The sequence below is a fragment of the Furipterus horrens genome, unplaced genomic scaffold, assembly GCF_987537825.1.
Source record: "Furipterus horrens unplaced genomic scaffold, mFurHor1.1.pri manual_scaffold_10, whole genome shotgun sequence".
In the NCBI taxonomy this organism is placed as follows: Eukaryota; Metazoa; Chordata; class Mammalia; order Chiroptera; family Furipteridae; genus Furipterus; species Furipterus horrens.
Genome location: NW_028327180.1, coordinates 15804689 through 15821104, shown reverse-complemented (window position 1 = coordinate 15821104; position 16416 = coordinate 15804689). Strand labels below are relative to the sequence as shown.

The 16416-nt window shown below is 48.9% G+C and overlaps 1 protein-coding gene across 1 annotated transcript in view; it reads right to left on the bottom strand.

Moving 5' to 3' along the window:
• Positions 1-7961: 7961 nt before the first annotated feature.
• ARHGAP10 (Rho GTPase activating protein 10) overlaps positions 7962-16416 on the bottom strand; it is a 241608-nt gene continuing 233153 nt past the window's right edge. Inside the window, exons 21-23 of the mRNA XM_090290426.1 lie at positions 12301-12453; positions 10847-10938; positions 7962-8531 (exon numbers count right to left, since the gene is read on the bottom strand). Of these exons, the coding sequence (XP_090146552.1) occupies positions 8443-8531; positions 10847-10938; positions 12301-12453 (334 nt within the window). The 3' untranslated portion in view covers positions 7962-8442. The remainder of the gene's footprint in view (positions 8532-10846; positions 10939-12300; positions 12454-16416) is intronic.

Here is a 16416-nt window from a genome sequence, read left to right as displayed (position 1 = left end):
GGTCGGGGAACCACGGGCTGTGGTGTCCGCAGCGCCTTGAAGGCGTCACCTCACAGCACACACATGGCAGGAGGCCCCAGGAGCGTGCGGCTTTAGGACAGCTGCCTCTTCTCCTGTGTCCTCAAGAAGCAGAATCAGCTGTAGGAGTCGAGACTGGAAATGCAAGGGCTCAGCGAGCGTCTTCTCATCCCATTGTAGAAAAATGAATTTTCTCCTTTCGGGGAAAAAAACCCCACGCACTCTCTACATCTGTAAAAGGTGACATGTTCCTGTCTGGTCTCAGAAGGGGGTTTGGCACGCCTGGCCCTGGTTGTGGGAACACGCAGGTCTTTGTAGGACGCACTGGGAAGGGGCACACTGTGGGCAGGATCAGAAGGACATTGAGACCGCACAATCGCTAGAGGGTTTTTACATTTTTAAAAAGTAGGTTTTAACAATAAATTTTATACAGCAACAGTTTTGCGGGGAAAACTACAGATCATATAAGCAAGACAGTGGCACTAAAATTTGTAATTCATCAATCTGTTTGGCACTGAGGCAGTTTAAGGCTTTTCTCTGCCCCAAATCACAAACACCTATCTCTTTGGGGAAATGTAACAATATGATTGCACTAAATAAACTACTCTGAATAGAGGCCAAATTAATCTTTTAAAAGTGATGATAATCACCATGTACTCAGTGAAATTGCATTATTTACCAAAACCTAAAAGCTATAGCGGCAGAAACCTAAGGCCAGGAGAAGCAGCGTCGGGATCCGCACTTCTCTGCAGCGTCCACCGTGCAGGCTACATTATCTTGTCTTTCCAAAGACACCTGCCTCGTGCAAGGGGAAACCTGTGGAAGGTGCATGCAGAGGGAGCCTTTCTTACATACTTTGCAATTACAGGAATTTAATTTATAGGCAGATCTTTAAATACAGCTAACTTACTTACATGCACAGCAATATGAAAGCCACGCTTGGAAGGGGATAAATACTCTGCATGCAGACTGGGAGGTTCTAAGGGGGAAAATATGATGTACAAGAGCAGCTTTTAGCTCAGATGTACTTTTTACAAAATCAGAACTTCAACATAACCAGGTTTGGGATGGAGATGGTCTGCATCAGCTTTTTGTATTAACAAAGTTACTGGCTCTCTGTGTGTCTCTGGGTAACTTTGCTTGATTAAACAGCAAAGCCATATTCTAAATTCACTGTTGAATGCCTGTCCCAGTCCAAATTGTCTGTCTGCTCTTATTTTTGTACCATATTTCTCTTAAAAAATCTTGGTTTGGTACAATTCATAATTCACCAGAACTTCTTCATATAATTTAAAAAACACACTAAATTAGTTTAAAATGAAGCAATTTATATCTTTATGCAAAAACATATGTCTGTCTTTGCAAAGGACTGTAAGCAGATTACAATAAATCCTTTACTTTCATCACCTGTTGTTTTGGAAACAGTTCATTTGAATGTCTATTGAACACCTGGATTTTGTGTCCTTCTGCATCTTGATTATATGTGTTCCTTCCTACATCCAAAGTAGCGTTACAGTTTTTTGGTTGTTCTTTTTTTTTTCCCCACCATGTTAGAAAGAGACCTGTGCTAGCTAGCCACATGTTAGTTACACTCTTCGGGCACCAATTAGATGCCTTGTTTCTTACTATTAATGTTCAATCCACAAAAGTATCCTATAAAATTTTAATAACAGTAACTGTTATACTGTAGCAGCTAAACACTATATATATTGCCTCCTTTATCTTCACAACTATATGAAAGTTTGTTCATTTTACAGACTTAGGGCTCAGGTGAGTAGACCAGATGTCCCATCTGACTCCAGATGTCTTCCTCTATGTGGTTCTGTCTCACTCTCTCCCCAAGTCTCCTTAGGCTGCTGGCCCTGTTTCTCATGCCCCTTACAGACTGCTCCTTTGCTTCTGCTCATTTATATGAACCACAAAAGAACAGTAAGAAAATATCACCTCACTTTGAAATTAGACAACATTTTTCCCCATTAAGATAAAGTTTAAGTACAGTCATGCACGGGTTAATGATGGCGACACGTCTGAGAACCACGTCATTATGCGATTTTATCTCTATGCGACCTTCATCAAGCGCATGCACCCAAATCTAGGTGCTGTAGCCTGCTACACATCTAAGCCCATAGCTCCTAGGCTACAAACCTGTATAGCAGCTCACTGTACTGAATACTGTAGACAACTGTGCCATGTACCACAATGCTAAGTATCTGTGTATCTACACATAGAAAAGGTGCAGTAAAAATACAGTATAAAAGTTGAAAAAAATAATACACCCATTTGGCTCACTTACCATGAATGGAACTTGCAGGACTGGAGGCTGCTCTGGGTGAGTCGGTGAGTGGGGAGTGAGTGTGAAGGCCTTGGACAGTCCTGTCCACTGCTGTAGACTTTTAATCACTATACACTTAGGCCCCACTAAGTTTATAAAATCAAGCTCAAGAGAAAATGGTGCAATCAAGAGGCAACGATGAACCCGAGATGTCTGAAGCTACTGCTGGCGTAACACAGCAGTTTTATAGCAAACCTTTTTTTCATAAGTAGAGTACACTCTAAAATAATGATAACAGTATAGTAAATACATAAACCTGTAACATACACATTTATTCTCAAGTACTATGTACTATTGTAATAACTGTAAGTAATGTACTTTTATACTACTGATTGGTTTGTGCACACCAGCATCACCACAAACAAGTGACTAATGCATTACAAAACAATGTTACCATGCTACAATGTCACTAGGTGGTAGGAATTTTTCATTAACCAAAAGGTCATTATATAGCACGTGGCTGTATTTTTTAAATCTGTCATTTAACTAGTGGTCGTTCAAACCATTTGCTTTCAGAAGGAGAAGACTACTTGAAAGTTAAACAAATTCAACTTCACTGAACACAATAGATATATTTCTGAAACAATGCATCGGCCATCAAATAAAGCACAGGAAAAAACTGTATTGCAAAGACTAGACTTGTATGTAAAAACTTGTTTGTAAAACATCTATAAATGAAAGTAATTTTGTATCTTAAAATTAATGGAATTTGACCTATTAGGGATCAGGGGTTTTCAGAGAGAGCCCCTAACTTTAAACAAAAGCCATCTTCAGTGGTGAGCCTGCCAAGGCTAATGAGAGGCCACACCAACTGGCACCCCTGATTAAAGTGGGTGCCTTTTATGAATAGAGCAGGCTCAGTGTTAGGTCAAGTATGCCCATATTTCTAAGAATTTCTAAGAGCGATCACTCTCAGGACCAGAGAATCCAGCTGCACATCTAGGAATCAGCTAAGAATTAAGTCTCTGCCCCTCAGACAGCCAACCACTGTAAGCTGAAGCAGCTAAAATGTGCATCATGATGGGTATCTAGTTAGGGGTTGGTTTGCTCCTTCCTGTATGTGGAATGCCCCTCAGGCAAATTGACAATATTGTCTTTTAAAGTTAAAGTCAGCTCTAACATACTTCTTGATAAACTACAAGTGTGCACAGACTAAATGACTTGATTACAAGTATCTTTGACACTTCCATTTCAATTCATCCAATTCCCAGTGCATTTTTCTTTGAAATAAAACAGTGGCTTCCCAAACAACACTGAATAAAAGAAGGTTAAGATGTAATCTTACTGATCAGCATGCACCAAGACTGTATCAAAAGCAAAGTGAACCACTGGGGAGAGTAACAGATAGCTACAACCCACCCCCCCCTCCAAAAAATACCTTATGGTTTAAATTCATTATTTCTCAAGAGTTTAAGGCAGCGAGGTGGGTTCTGCCAATCTGGGCCAAATTGGGCTGATTCAGGTCTGTTCATGCATCCATGGTCAGTCAGCAGCCTACTGCTTTAGGACAATTTTGCTCCACGTGGCCTCTTATCCTCTGGTGGGAAAGCCTGGGCATACTTTCAGGGTAGAAGCTAGGCTCTAGGAAAGACAGTGGAACAGTCTAACAATTTTCAAGCCTCTGATGGCATTGAGTTTGCTCCTGTCCCATTGTCCAAAGCAAGTTACAAGGTCAAGCTTACAGTCAGCATGGGAAGATTCCACACATAGGGATGGGTCAGGGAGGAGTGAAATGTGGGGTCAATTACTCAGATATTTTCTTCATAGAATTTATGTTTCCAAGAAAGTGGTTTCCTAACTGCCACGGTCGGAAAAATGCCAACCTGTCCAGAGAGGGTCTCGGCTCCTCATGACTGGGTCAGACCATGTTCCTCCCACTCTGAGTTGCTAAACCCTCTGAGCAAGGAGCCACCCAGACACTAACACATGGCACTGAGCTGCCTAAAAGAATCCCATGCCTTTACTGCCCAAGTCTAAACTGCAGGTCTCCTGCCTGGGCCAAAAGCATAAGTCCACTTTCCAATCACGTTGATCTTCCGATAGGAAAGAATTTGCCAAGGTCTCTTCCAGCCAGTAGCCTGAAACACTCTGAGCCAGACACTAAAGCATCAGGACAACATGCCAGCTTACCCACATGGGTGGCAATAAATGACTGCCCAGGCTAGTCGAGGAAAAAGCGCTGCCAAGCTTCTGAGAAGACCAGTGCGGAGGCAGGAACAGGTGAGCTGCTTGCAGACACCCTCCTGGAATAACATCCTCTGACAGGAGGGAGGAAAGTAAGTCATGGGAAACATCTGGCCGACGAGGGTATGGCCAAGATTGCCGTTGGACGTGGGGGGGGGGGGCAGGGAGAACCAGTATGGAGGGGCCCAGCACTGAGGTGAATGGGGAACAAAGTCAAGGCCAAGATGAAAGAGTGCCCTGGGGAAGAAGGGGAAGGCCAAATGTTGCTGGGCAGAGGCAGAGAGCAAGGAATGGCCTTTGGGGGAGGGGCACTGGAGAAAAGGATCAGGTTGGAGCAGGGGCAGACTAACCCCCACCGCACTGCACTGTGGGCTGCCTTCTCCCATCCTCTCCACGCCCTGAACCATCCTTCCATCAGGCACTCCTCAGACCCTGGACAGCCACTACCACCTGTCACAGCATCCCCGTGCGGCTGGCACTGCTGACTCCGTTTCACAGACGCAAACTGACGCTGACAGAGCTCACCTTAACGCACCCAAGGCCACGGACGCATAAAACAGTGGAAAAAGCACTTCAAAACTGGCTGCTTTGAATTCAAAGCCTCTGTTTAGCCACCGTCTTAGTTCCCCAGGGCTGCTATAACAACGCCCCGCAGGCTGCGCTGACATCAACCACAGAAACTGGTCTCCCAGTGTTGGAGGCTGGGAGTCTGAACGCAGGACACCAGCAGGGCTGGCCCCCTCCGAGGGCCGGGAGGAGTGCCCACTCCGGCGTTCTCTCCTGGGCTCGCAGGCGCCATCATTCCTCTACATGTGTCTGTCTCAGTGTCTGAGTGTCCCGTTCAGAAGGACACCAGTCATTAGAGTAGGGCCCAAACATACTGACCACATCTTACCTCGAACTACATCTGCAATAATCCTATTTAGGAATAAGGTCACCCTCTGAGGTACTGCAGTGAGGATGCCACCCAGGACTTTTGGATGAAGTTACAATGCAACCTGTAACAGCCATTATGCCCAACGAGCTTCCAGAAGCAAACTGGTGCAGCAGAGAGAGCCCGTGACGAGCCCACTAAACTTGAGCAAAGCTCTTGGCTCTGGAGCGCCGCCACTGTCTCATCCAAAGATGGGACCCCTTCTCCTGGCTCATTCCGTCACTTTAAGGAAAGAGTGATACAGGAGACTAATGAATAACACAAAGAAATGAACAAAATTGAACAAGGAACAGAATAATAGTTATCGGGGGGGGGTGGGTGGGAGAAGGGGGATAAGTAGGGGAGGGTCTAGTCAAAGAACGTGTATAAATGGCCCATGGACATGGACAGCGGGGTGGGGAATGACTGTGGGAGAAGGGGTGGGCTGGGTGGCGGGGGAGCAATGAGGGAAAAAATGGGACAACTGTAACTGAAAAACAATTTTTAAAAAGTGAGTTAAGCATCCATCACTGGCACTGACAATGCTCTCCCCACCCCTACCTGCAACTGCAGATGTTTCTGCGGCGACACAGGAGGGGGTGCAGCCCCCCCCAGGCCCTTTGGCTCTGTTCTCACCTGGCATCTCCTTTACAGGTGCAGAGACCACCAGGGCAGACTCTTGGGTGGCGCCATCAGATGCAGGCCCACAGCCCCACTGCAAACAGGAAACACAAAATCTGAATGCTTCTGCCCAAACCCAAGCTGCAGACCCCGTCTCAGGGGCTGCAGCTCAGCTGGGCCAGGGCAGGGGGCGGGGCCAGCGCCCAGAGTGGGGCGGGGCCATTGCTCCAAAAGACAGCCCTCCGGAGATGCCTTGGGACCAGCCACAGCCAGGCAGCAAACACAGAACATAATACACCCCATTTCTTTTCTGGGGACATGAAGGTGGTTCTTCAATGCAAGAGAACACCTCGTGATCCCGTTACTAAATCTACCTGGCCAGGCCCTGGGGAGGTTCCCCACCTGGAGACCCTGGCAAGCCCGGCCACACTGTCCTGTTCTTCACTGGCTGACCTCAGCAAGGGTCTGCCGGGTTGGGGCTGTGGGAACCCTTGCAGCCAGCACTGTTGCAGCTTCACTGCCACCACGCTACCCAGAACACAGACACAAGTGACAGAGTACGAACAACACAGGGACCAGCAGTCCCATCAGCTGAGCATGTAGTACGTCCCAGACATGCGACTTGTATTCAGTCATTTCAACCCAAACTTCAGGGCCTCCTTGTTTAAGAGGCAGGAACTGAACACAGCGTTGATGTTTCTCTTCTACATCCATAAGCAGCTGGCACGGGCAGGAAATGATAAGTCAGAAAACAGGACACTGGGGGTTGTGCCACCTACCACCCCGGCCAAGCTGGCCCGCCGCACAGGCCCGGCTGCTTCCTTGTGGCCCTGGTCTCCTCAGCAGCCCCAGGACCCCTGCTGGGCCCAAAGTTCTGTCTTTTAAATTACGCTGCACTGGGGCTGTTCTTATTTGTACGTGTAGCATAGACACCTTCCAACAGGCCCATTCCTCTGTATATACCTGTGGCCCAATCTTGACAGCCCCCCATGGTCCAGGTGAGGTGACTTCAAATCTGATGACCAGCAAGCTCTGGCATCAAGTCATCTGGGCAAAGAGACGTCAGACATGTTCTTCCTGTGACATTCTTTGGAGAGAAGTCTGCCAGGCATGTCCTGTGGGGAAGAGAAACACACAAGCCCCAGAGCAGACCCCTAAAAATGAACTCCACATCCCAGGGAGTCCAGATCAGGGACAAGGGAGTAACCCTGGTGCCACTGCTGCAGGGTCACGGCCAAGGCTCCTCCAGGAACGGTCTGAGTGCCTGGCCTGCCACCTTGAAGCCCATCTTAGTCCAGAAGAAGAGATTAGTGCTGAGGCCTAGAGAACAGAAGAACGGGGGCTCAAGGTGGGGAGGGTCAGGGTGTGGGGGTACAGGAGTGAGGGGGTGAGGGGTGAGGATAGGGACAGCGTCCTACAGCCCTGTGAGGGGCTGGCCTCCACGGGACGGCTGCAGCTCACACACAAACCACGGGGGGGTCATGCAGGCCCTGGGGGAAGGGCCGGGTCAGGAGGCTGGGGCGGGCCATCCAAGGCCTCACTCCGCCGCCCCCAGGACCACAGCCGGCTGCAGCTGAGCAAGACTACTCAACAATGGACTCCACCCGTGAGCGTGTGCCAACATCGGCAGAAAACGACTCTCCATCCGTTGGCTGGCAAATCATAAAACATTTCAGAGGGAATCAGTTCCACCATCTTCCCCACATCAGGACACACGTCAAGTAGTAAATTACATTTTATTTCATTTACAGAGGCCTTGGGGCACAAAGGTGGTGTTTGGGAAACAGCACACAGGTGAGCGACCCCAAGGAGAGGCCCGATATAAATATGACGGTGTTCTCAGAGGAGGGTGCACGTGGGGTCCGGGGCTGGTCTTGAAGGAGGCGAGCCACTAGGTTTAGACCAATTCCCCGCCCTGACCCCTGGCACGGGCCCCGCGCTGCTCATCAGCCACAGGCGAGAGCAAACACCACCTCGAAGACAGTCCCCGTTAACATCTCAGCAGCAGGTGGGTGGGCAGACTCCTGGCAGTGGGGGAAGTTTGCACTGGCAGGAGGCTGCCCTCCCGCCCACTCTGTAGCCTGGATAACTCCCATCCTATGTCCCAAGGCTTGACAAATGCAAAGTCCATTCTGTGAATCCTGACGTCTTTCTCCCGCTCCACAGATCTACACAGTTTTGTGCGGTGTGTCCCCTCCCTGCCCGCCACTAGGAGTCTGTCCCCCGTCCCCAGCCCTGGAGTGCCAACCCATGATCTGTAATCCCCGTGCATCTGGGTGGCTGTGGGTTTCGCCCAAATGGAAGAAGTTAGTTCGCTGCCCCCAGGGAGGTCCTTGGGAGCCGGGGTCCGTGTGGGGCCCTCCCAGGCCAGGTGCTAGAGTAGCTTGACGTAGTTCTGTGGAATCAGCCCCCTCTTGCCATTCAGAGTCCCTTCTAGCCAGCCAGGTTCCCTCGAGGTTTGTACTGAAAGGGAAGAGAAACCACCTTTTACCCAAAATGCCCCAAGTGCTGGCTCCCCGTGAATTCACTGCACCGCTGTGCATCTAAAAGGCTCAACCACGAGAGAACGGCCGCCGGGCGCCAAGTGCCGCTTCCGGGGCAGCAGCAGCCTCTGTCCACAGACGTCTGCGTGCTGCCTTCAAAGCCCTGCCTTCCGTGGCCCAGAATGCTGTCTTGCCACATCCCTCTTGTGGACATCCATGAAGTTTAGGACGAAGAATGAGCCGCAGGGAGAACTTGAGGACCTTGTCCAGAGTCACACAGAGAGTGGAAAGGCCAAGATCTGATCTCAGACAAAATAACTCCAGAGTGACAATCCATACTTATCTTCTATCAACCCCTCCTCGTCCCAAACACACTAAGATGCTGGCATCTGTGTGTGCGTATGTGTGTGTGTGCCTGCACGTGTGTATATAGGTGTATATAAGCATGCATGTGTGTAAAGACACACATACTTTTTCTTAGGACTCCTGCAAGGCATCTAAGGACTGTAGAGGTGGAGAATGTCAGTCTCTAGTGTCAGACACCTACCACCCTTTTCCCTGCTGGCAGGACTGGATCTGATGGACTGGAACCCACCTGTCTTCAGGCCCAGAGATGTCCCTGTGCCAGTCTGGTTCTGGATGGTCTAAGAGCTCGCCAGGAATAGGTTCACGGTTGGTATATAACCCTGTTCTGGCTATCAAGACATGAGGGCAGGTGAACTAGGAAAGAAGTTCTAGAAAGCTTTTCTCACTCTTGTTTATTAAAAAAAGAGAAAGGAAGACAGGTAGAGGCACCCCTTCTGCCGGGGTGGAATGTGGCCACAGTGCCTGTACCACGGGAAAGCCAGCTAGATGCCCTGTCCACAGGCTGAGATGCTCCCGCAGAGGTGGTGATGCTGTGGTCTTAGAGAACATGAATTAACCTAGGCCAGAGCTCTCTACTTCTAGACGTATTACTGTGTGAGCTAATCCATCTCCATGACTCATTTACCCACTGTGTCGGTTTTTGTTACTGCAGCAAAAAGCGTCCCAGTGGATAAACCCTCTACCAGGGGGAAAATCTCACCAACGGTACCGTGTGAGGGATTTCAGGGGCTCCCAAACACATCTAAAGCCACAACGCAAACATTCGCCACCATTTCTCAAATGGGGGGGGGGGGGGGTTCGATGCTGCCACCTCAGCGTCCCCTTCTGCCACGTGGTGTGCCCACGTGTGACAGGCCTGGAGTAGGGCAGCAATGTTACCAGACTCTCTCAGCAAAAGTGCATGGATACACGTTATGGTGGTGGAGGAATGATCTTGCTTTTACTCCAAAAATAAAATTTCTCCACAGAGTATAATTCTGTCATATGCAGGGTTGTTGTTTTTTTGTTGTTGTGGTTTGTTTTCTGACACTATCAGGAGTCCCTGGATCTCAAAAGTACATATCACATTTATAGAGAAATCTCTTCAACTTGCTTTCTGGAAAAAAACAATCACCAGCAAATGCCGCATTACTGACAATATATAGCCACACATCATGTTGCTCTGTTCCCTGTATCCCAGACATTCTGGCTAATCAACTACTCCAGCCCAAGGATCTAAGGCTCTGTTTCCCCAGAAGTCCTCTGGGCAGCTCCACCCACATACAACATCACTGTTTCCACAGCAACCAATGAATTCCATCATGAGCCAGACTGGAGAAGAAAGAAATCAAGGGGGGGCAGGAGTGTCATACTTTCAACCACAGAATTTGTGAAATATTAAGCTGGGCATAGTTCCAAAATGCTTGGGTATGAATACTAAACACAAATAAAATCTGCACCCTGTTTCAACGTGCAAAGTCAATACCCCTATCTAAAGATTCATACATTATTCAAATCAGCAAAAGTCAGGTAGAGCACTACAACAGCCTCTTGCTGTAACTCAGATTTGGCAAACCTGAAGCATTTCGGAGGCTTGGCCAGGGACTCTGGGAGAGGAAAACAAAGGATGCAGATCAGAAATACTTCTGAACTCCAGTGGCACTAGCTTCTCCACATCAGGAGAGAGATGTTCTCAGAGAAGACCCGCAGGAGTTAACAGGGTTGGAGAATACCCGAGATTAAGGCAGAGGTGCTGTGGCAGCCAGGCAGACAGCCTGCCGGCATGCAGGTCCTGGAAGCCAAACGGGCCAGCTCTCCCCTGTCCAGAACATCACGGGATGGACTTGTGCTCCTCACAACACCCCAGCCAGTGCCTGCCTGGCCAAGGCTGTGGGCCTTCTGGGCTGCAGACAGGACAGGCCCTATCACAAAGCTCCCACGAGCACTTACCATCCTCAAAGATGGCTCCTATTTCGAAAGATAATTCGGAGCTGTGTTCTGCTTCACACGGATACACCGCTCGAGCCTTCCGGCTGGTGACGCTGAGAGGGGACCGGGAAAGGTACAAGTTAACACGTGCAGAAACTGGGAGAGAGAAACCTCCCCTTCCCGCCCTCTCCCACTCCCCGAATCTCAGTTCTCTGTCACTGGTGGCACAACCTCCACAAAAGAGAAGAGAAGGGAAGGGAACATCAGGCAAAAGCAGAGCACTTTATTTTCAAGTCAATGATGGGTTTCAAATTCCAATCTTTCTTTCAGGAGCCTCTGTGAGCAGCTTCCCCTGAACCTCTTCACCGAATTCCCCTCTGCCTGGTGGGATGCCCTTTCGTAGCGTTTGGTGTCACCAGAACCTGGGGGCATGTTTGTCTCCCAAGCACTTCAGTTCACCCATTAGGAAAAGCACCAGCGCCTGGGGACAGAAGACCTGGCAGCAAGAGACAGAGCGCGCACAAGCTAGGTGGCTTCAGTGATCCATTTAGACCAGCGGTTCTCAACCTGTGGGTCGCGACCCCTTCGGGGGTTGAATGACCCTTTCACAGGGGTCACCTAAGGCCATTGGAAAACACAAATATAATTACATATTGTTTTTGTGATTAATCACTATGCTTTAATTATGTTCCATTTGTAACAATGAAAATACATCCTGCATATCAGATACTTACATTACGATTCATAACAGTAGCAAAATTACAGTTATGAAGTAGCAACGAAAATAATTTTATGGTTGGGGGTCAGCACAACATGAGGAACTGTATTAAAGGGTTGCGGCATTAGGAGGGCTGAGAACCACTGGTTTAGACAGAGAACTGGCTTCCACGCCTTCTGGAAAGGGGCTTGCTGCTCTTACTTGGGTCTTCTTTGTTAGACCCCTCACTCTTGTCCCCTGAAAGGCACAGCAGGCTCAGCACTTGTCTAAGCCTCCTGCTCGTCCGTGTGGGGAAACAGCATCCCGGGGAAGCACGGAACCCCACTGCGAGCCGCAGGCGTGGGGCCGCCACTGAGGAGAGTCAGCCTGACCCCCAGGCGGAGGGACGTGATCAAGCCGGCACAGCTGGCCCATGAAGTGCTTGTATCCCCTGCTGTGTCCTGTGTCCAACCTTCCTTTCGAACAAAGCCTGTGCTTTCTATTTAGGTATAACAAGTTCTTCTGAAACGAATGAGGAGTTTCAAAAGTGCACAAGCAGCACCAAGAAGAGCAGGCCCGAGCCGGTGTCAGGGAGGGTACACGTCCCCTAAGAACATCCTGGTACTGAGGCTCAGCCCCGAGGCAAGGTCGAAAGGGCCGTCCAGGAGGCCGAAAAGCCTGAGCCAGCCTTTCCGCCGAGGACACAGAACCGGCTCGGGTTGATGGGCCCCTTCCATGTGCTGCCACCACACTCCACATCATGCCCCGAACCATGTACCTTTCAGGTGGCTTGTCCGCCACAGTGGCTGGAGCAGAGAAGGGGCAAGGTGACAGCTTGGGTGAAGGAGGTGTAGCAGTTGGGTGGCAGCTGGGTGTGGTCAGAGGCTGCGGGTTAAGCCACTGGACCAGCGACGATCGGGTCTGGCTTGAGCTAAGGGAGGAAGTTCGAAGAACAGGAGTTAATTGTAGCAGGGCCACAGAGCACCAGATACATGACACCTCAATCCTAAACAGCCAGGAGGGTGGCTCCCTTGTCTCCCCGGTGACCAGAAGGACGGAGTCCTCTCCACAGGCTCCTACATCTCCAAGAGCCACACCCCACACGAGTGACACCTTATTGTCCTTCTCCAGATTCGTGGAGAGCAGCTGGTCTTGGCGAACCCTGTACCACACACCAGGTCACTCATCAGAGCACCACAATGCAAGCGTGCAGAATAGCTGCTTGGACTCATGAGGCGTTCGTGTTTTCTGTTCGTAAGGAAAGTCACATGAATCGGCAGCCAACACCGTGACCTACAGCTCCAAAAACTCAGCAGGCGGCCTTTGAATGTTTAAAGCTCTTTTATCCGGTCATATACATGTAGCAACTCAGAAAGAAAAGGCCACTGGGAATCAAGATTTCTCTAGAGAGGAGCAGACTAGACTTTAAAGGAGGAAGCGGCGAAGAGTGAAAATCTGGGGTGAGCTGAACATTCCCTAATATTTGCAAATTTAAAAAATTAATGGAAGAGGTCAGTGAACACTCCTGGAGGGGCCTATAAACACGAAGGAAGAGTTCAATAAATATGTGTTGGCCTGAATGACGTTCTTCTCCAATTATCTCAAACTGCAGGTGAGCGACCGCGGCTCATGAAGCTCACTTTAGAAGTCCAGGGCTGAAAGTCTCTCGTTTCATTCCGTCTCACTTCCAGCACATATGTGCTCGGTATCTGCTGCACCCAGACGCTCCTCACCTCCAACTCACCCTCTCCGGCTGAAACCAGTTTCCACGAGCAGCTGCTTGGCTGTCCTTCCACATTCCTGAGCCTTGCACCTTGGAGTCTTCCTTCTCTAGCAGAACTAATACCACGCTCCTCCCACAGCTGCCAGGCTGTTCCTTTGTCTACGTTCTCATCATGATCAGGGGACTCCTCCCCTTTCCACTGCGCCAGGCCTGTTACCACTGTGGCCTCCCCGCTCACCCCCAGCCCATCCCTCCAACTCCGCGGGCTCAATCAGCCACACTCAGCCCCTAAGACCCAGTCTACCCAGCCTGACCCCCCCCCCAGAACCAGTGGACCCCCACACCTGCCCTCCAGAGGCTCCCCTGCCCCGAGAGACTGCCCATCTGCCCGCGACTCTGTTTCCCTGAGTTTTGCACACACGCTGCCTGCTTCTCCTGTCTCTCAGCCTCTCCCACTGCTCTGCCTGCTCCACTCTGTCCCCCGCCCTCAGCTCAGCTCCAGGCCGGCCTGCCCCAATGCTGCTCCTTTGGCCTCCGTAAGTCCCAGACCTTCCCCGAAGGCCCATCACACCGATACACAGGAAGGCAGGGTGACAGAGTTGTTCTGTGACGGTTTCAGAGGGTTCTCTTGCCCTTGGGGCAAGAGCAAGGCTTCCACTCTTTTAGTAGACCTCACATAGCTGGAAAGAGTGGGGAGCACAAGGGGTCCTCAGCTAACACCCGAGCAACCAACTCAGATGCTCCATCACTGGAGCTGATTGTATAAATCAGGTACCTGAAATATTACACTATTGGCTTGAGAGATATTTAGTACACAGAAGGTTCTCTACTCTTTGATCAGAGAAGGGGGTGGGGGGTGCACTTTTAAAAAACATTATCCTTTGAACAACTTATTTACAACCTCCCTATCCAGCCATTCATTGGAAGTCATAAAACGCAGCAGAGAAACCCATAAATCTCAAAGTGATCTGTATCCCCAGCAGCAAAAGTCACTCCAATCTTTATCCGAAAATGAACCTTTAAGGGTGTGTCTGACTAATCAGGAAGGGAGAGGAAGGGATGAGTGAAGCTCTGAAGGAGAATTTAAGACCCCTGTTAGCCAAACAATCGCCATTTTCTCTGCCAGCAATTATTTGCGGTGCTTGGAGAGGGGTGATGGGGGAAGATGAGCTGTTTACCACACCTCCGTCAACTCTAGTCATCAAGAGCTGAGCTATTCAATGATGGCCATCCGTCCGCGCAGAGGGAGGGCAGCCACAGGATGAAGATAAAGTAATGACGTGGCTATATTTATAAGGCTCTTCAAAAATACAGATCATGAATTTTATACCTATTATCTACTTAATCCTCACGTGTTTTTTTTTTTTAAGTGCTGTGTTTTTGTTTTTGTTTTTAATAAAGGGAAAATGCCATTTGGGGAAAGTGAAAGAAGTGTTGGAATGGCAGCTGCCAGAGGTAAGGGCCAGTGTCCCCCCCGCTGGTCTTTCTCCACCCCGTGTCCCCAAGCAGAACTCAGAATCAGCAAGCCCTTCCAGGGTCAAGTTCTCAACCTTAGCCTGTTATTTTTCTGAGATCTTTTTCTTGTCATTCTACATATCAGTGTGGTACAGAATCAACACTAACTAACCAGTTCTCCAGGACAGGCTGTCAGACTTCCCACTCACAACTTCAGTTTCTGTAGGTAAGTTCCTGAGTTTTCCCCCCAAGATCTCAGAAGCCTCAGCTAGTACCTCTCTGGGTTTCAGAATTCCATGTGGCTACAAACACTGCAAGCTGGAATATTCGTAAGAGGGAGCAAAACACAAGTCTGGAACTTGTCTCTAGAGATGAAGCATAAGAAGTCACATGAAGAACTGAAGTCCAGTGGAAAAGGAGACCCACGGAGCAAAGTGAAGTTTGGGAAATGGAACAGAGTAGTTGCTTGGATACCAGATTTCCACTGGGAAGGAATGTGATGAGGCAAAAACTCATTAAATAAATACATTCAAGACCTAAACATGAATTCTCACCTTCAGCCAATAGAGGTTGAATAGTGGTATATTTCACAGGTGTCTCCCAAAAGCAAACTGTCCATATTTTTTGAAGCTAAACAAATATAAACATGACTCTTTACATAAACCATTTCCTTCCTTCCAGAATTTGGATAGGTTATTTTGTTTTTTTGTTTGTGGGGTGTGGGGGGGGAGGGGGGTAATAAGTATCAAAAATTTTTTAACAATTCTTTAAAATATCTTAGAGTTTTCTCAAAAAGCAGTAGAGGAAAATATTACTGTTACAAGAGAATTCTGATATTATCTTTATTTCTCTTCTTTGACTTAAAGCATTTTAGAGGAATACTAGGTATTTTGGAAATGGTAGCACACAGAAAAGGTCTAACAGTTTTTCTCAACCTGGGATCTAAGAGAGAATTAAGCCCTAAGGCCTACGTAATGAATGAACATCTCTCCTACACATCAGGCACAGTTCTACCACCAACGTGTTGGGAGACAATTCTCCATGGGTCTCTGTGTTTCTGCATCTATTATAAGCAGAAGCACTGGCTGCCTTTGTTCTAGAGTATCTTTTCAAGGATGTTTGTAGAGCAACCAGCCTGGGAAGATACAGCTTGTGTCTTCCCTGGAGCGAAGGGCGGGTTTTACTGCCCATCATAAAAGCTCAGGGTTTCCTAAGCTCTGGAGATGGTACCTGGCCCAAGGGTATCACCTAGGGGAACTGGGACTGGGAGGTGATTACTCTGGCTATTGCTAAAATCAGTGGGGTCCTCTGGCTCTGACCAGGAGTCCCCTGTCCTCCACCAGCATCCATGAAGCCACCGCAGGCAAATAATGGCAGCTGCAAGCAGAGGAGAATTTCAGACTTCACACTTCCTGACATTAACACCCATGCGAGGATTGAGGAAACACTCCGGTCCCTTTTGTACTCCGTGGTTCAGAAGAGAATCCTGGCTAAGACCGTCTTGGGGTTCAAGATCAAATGTGATGGTGACAGGAGCATGACAAGCTCACTGCCTGCTGGACAGAATTAAGTGTGTTCGGTGTCCTCACCTACCGCTTCCCAAACCTACATGTTTCAAAATCCACTCACTTCCTTCTTCCTGCTGCCCCTTTAACTAAGGAGTTTTGATGAGTAAGGCTGGTGTGATCACGCACCACCCATTTTATTTAATGGTGA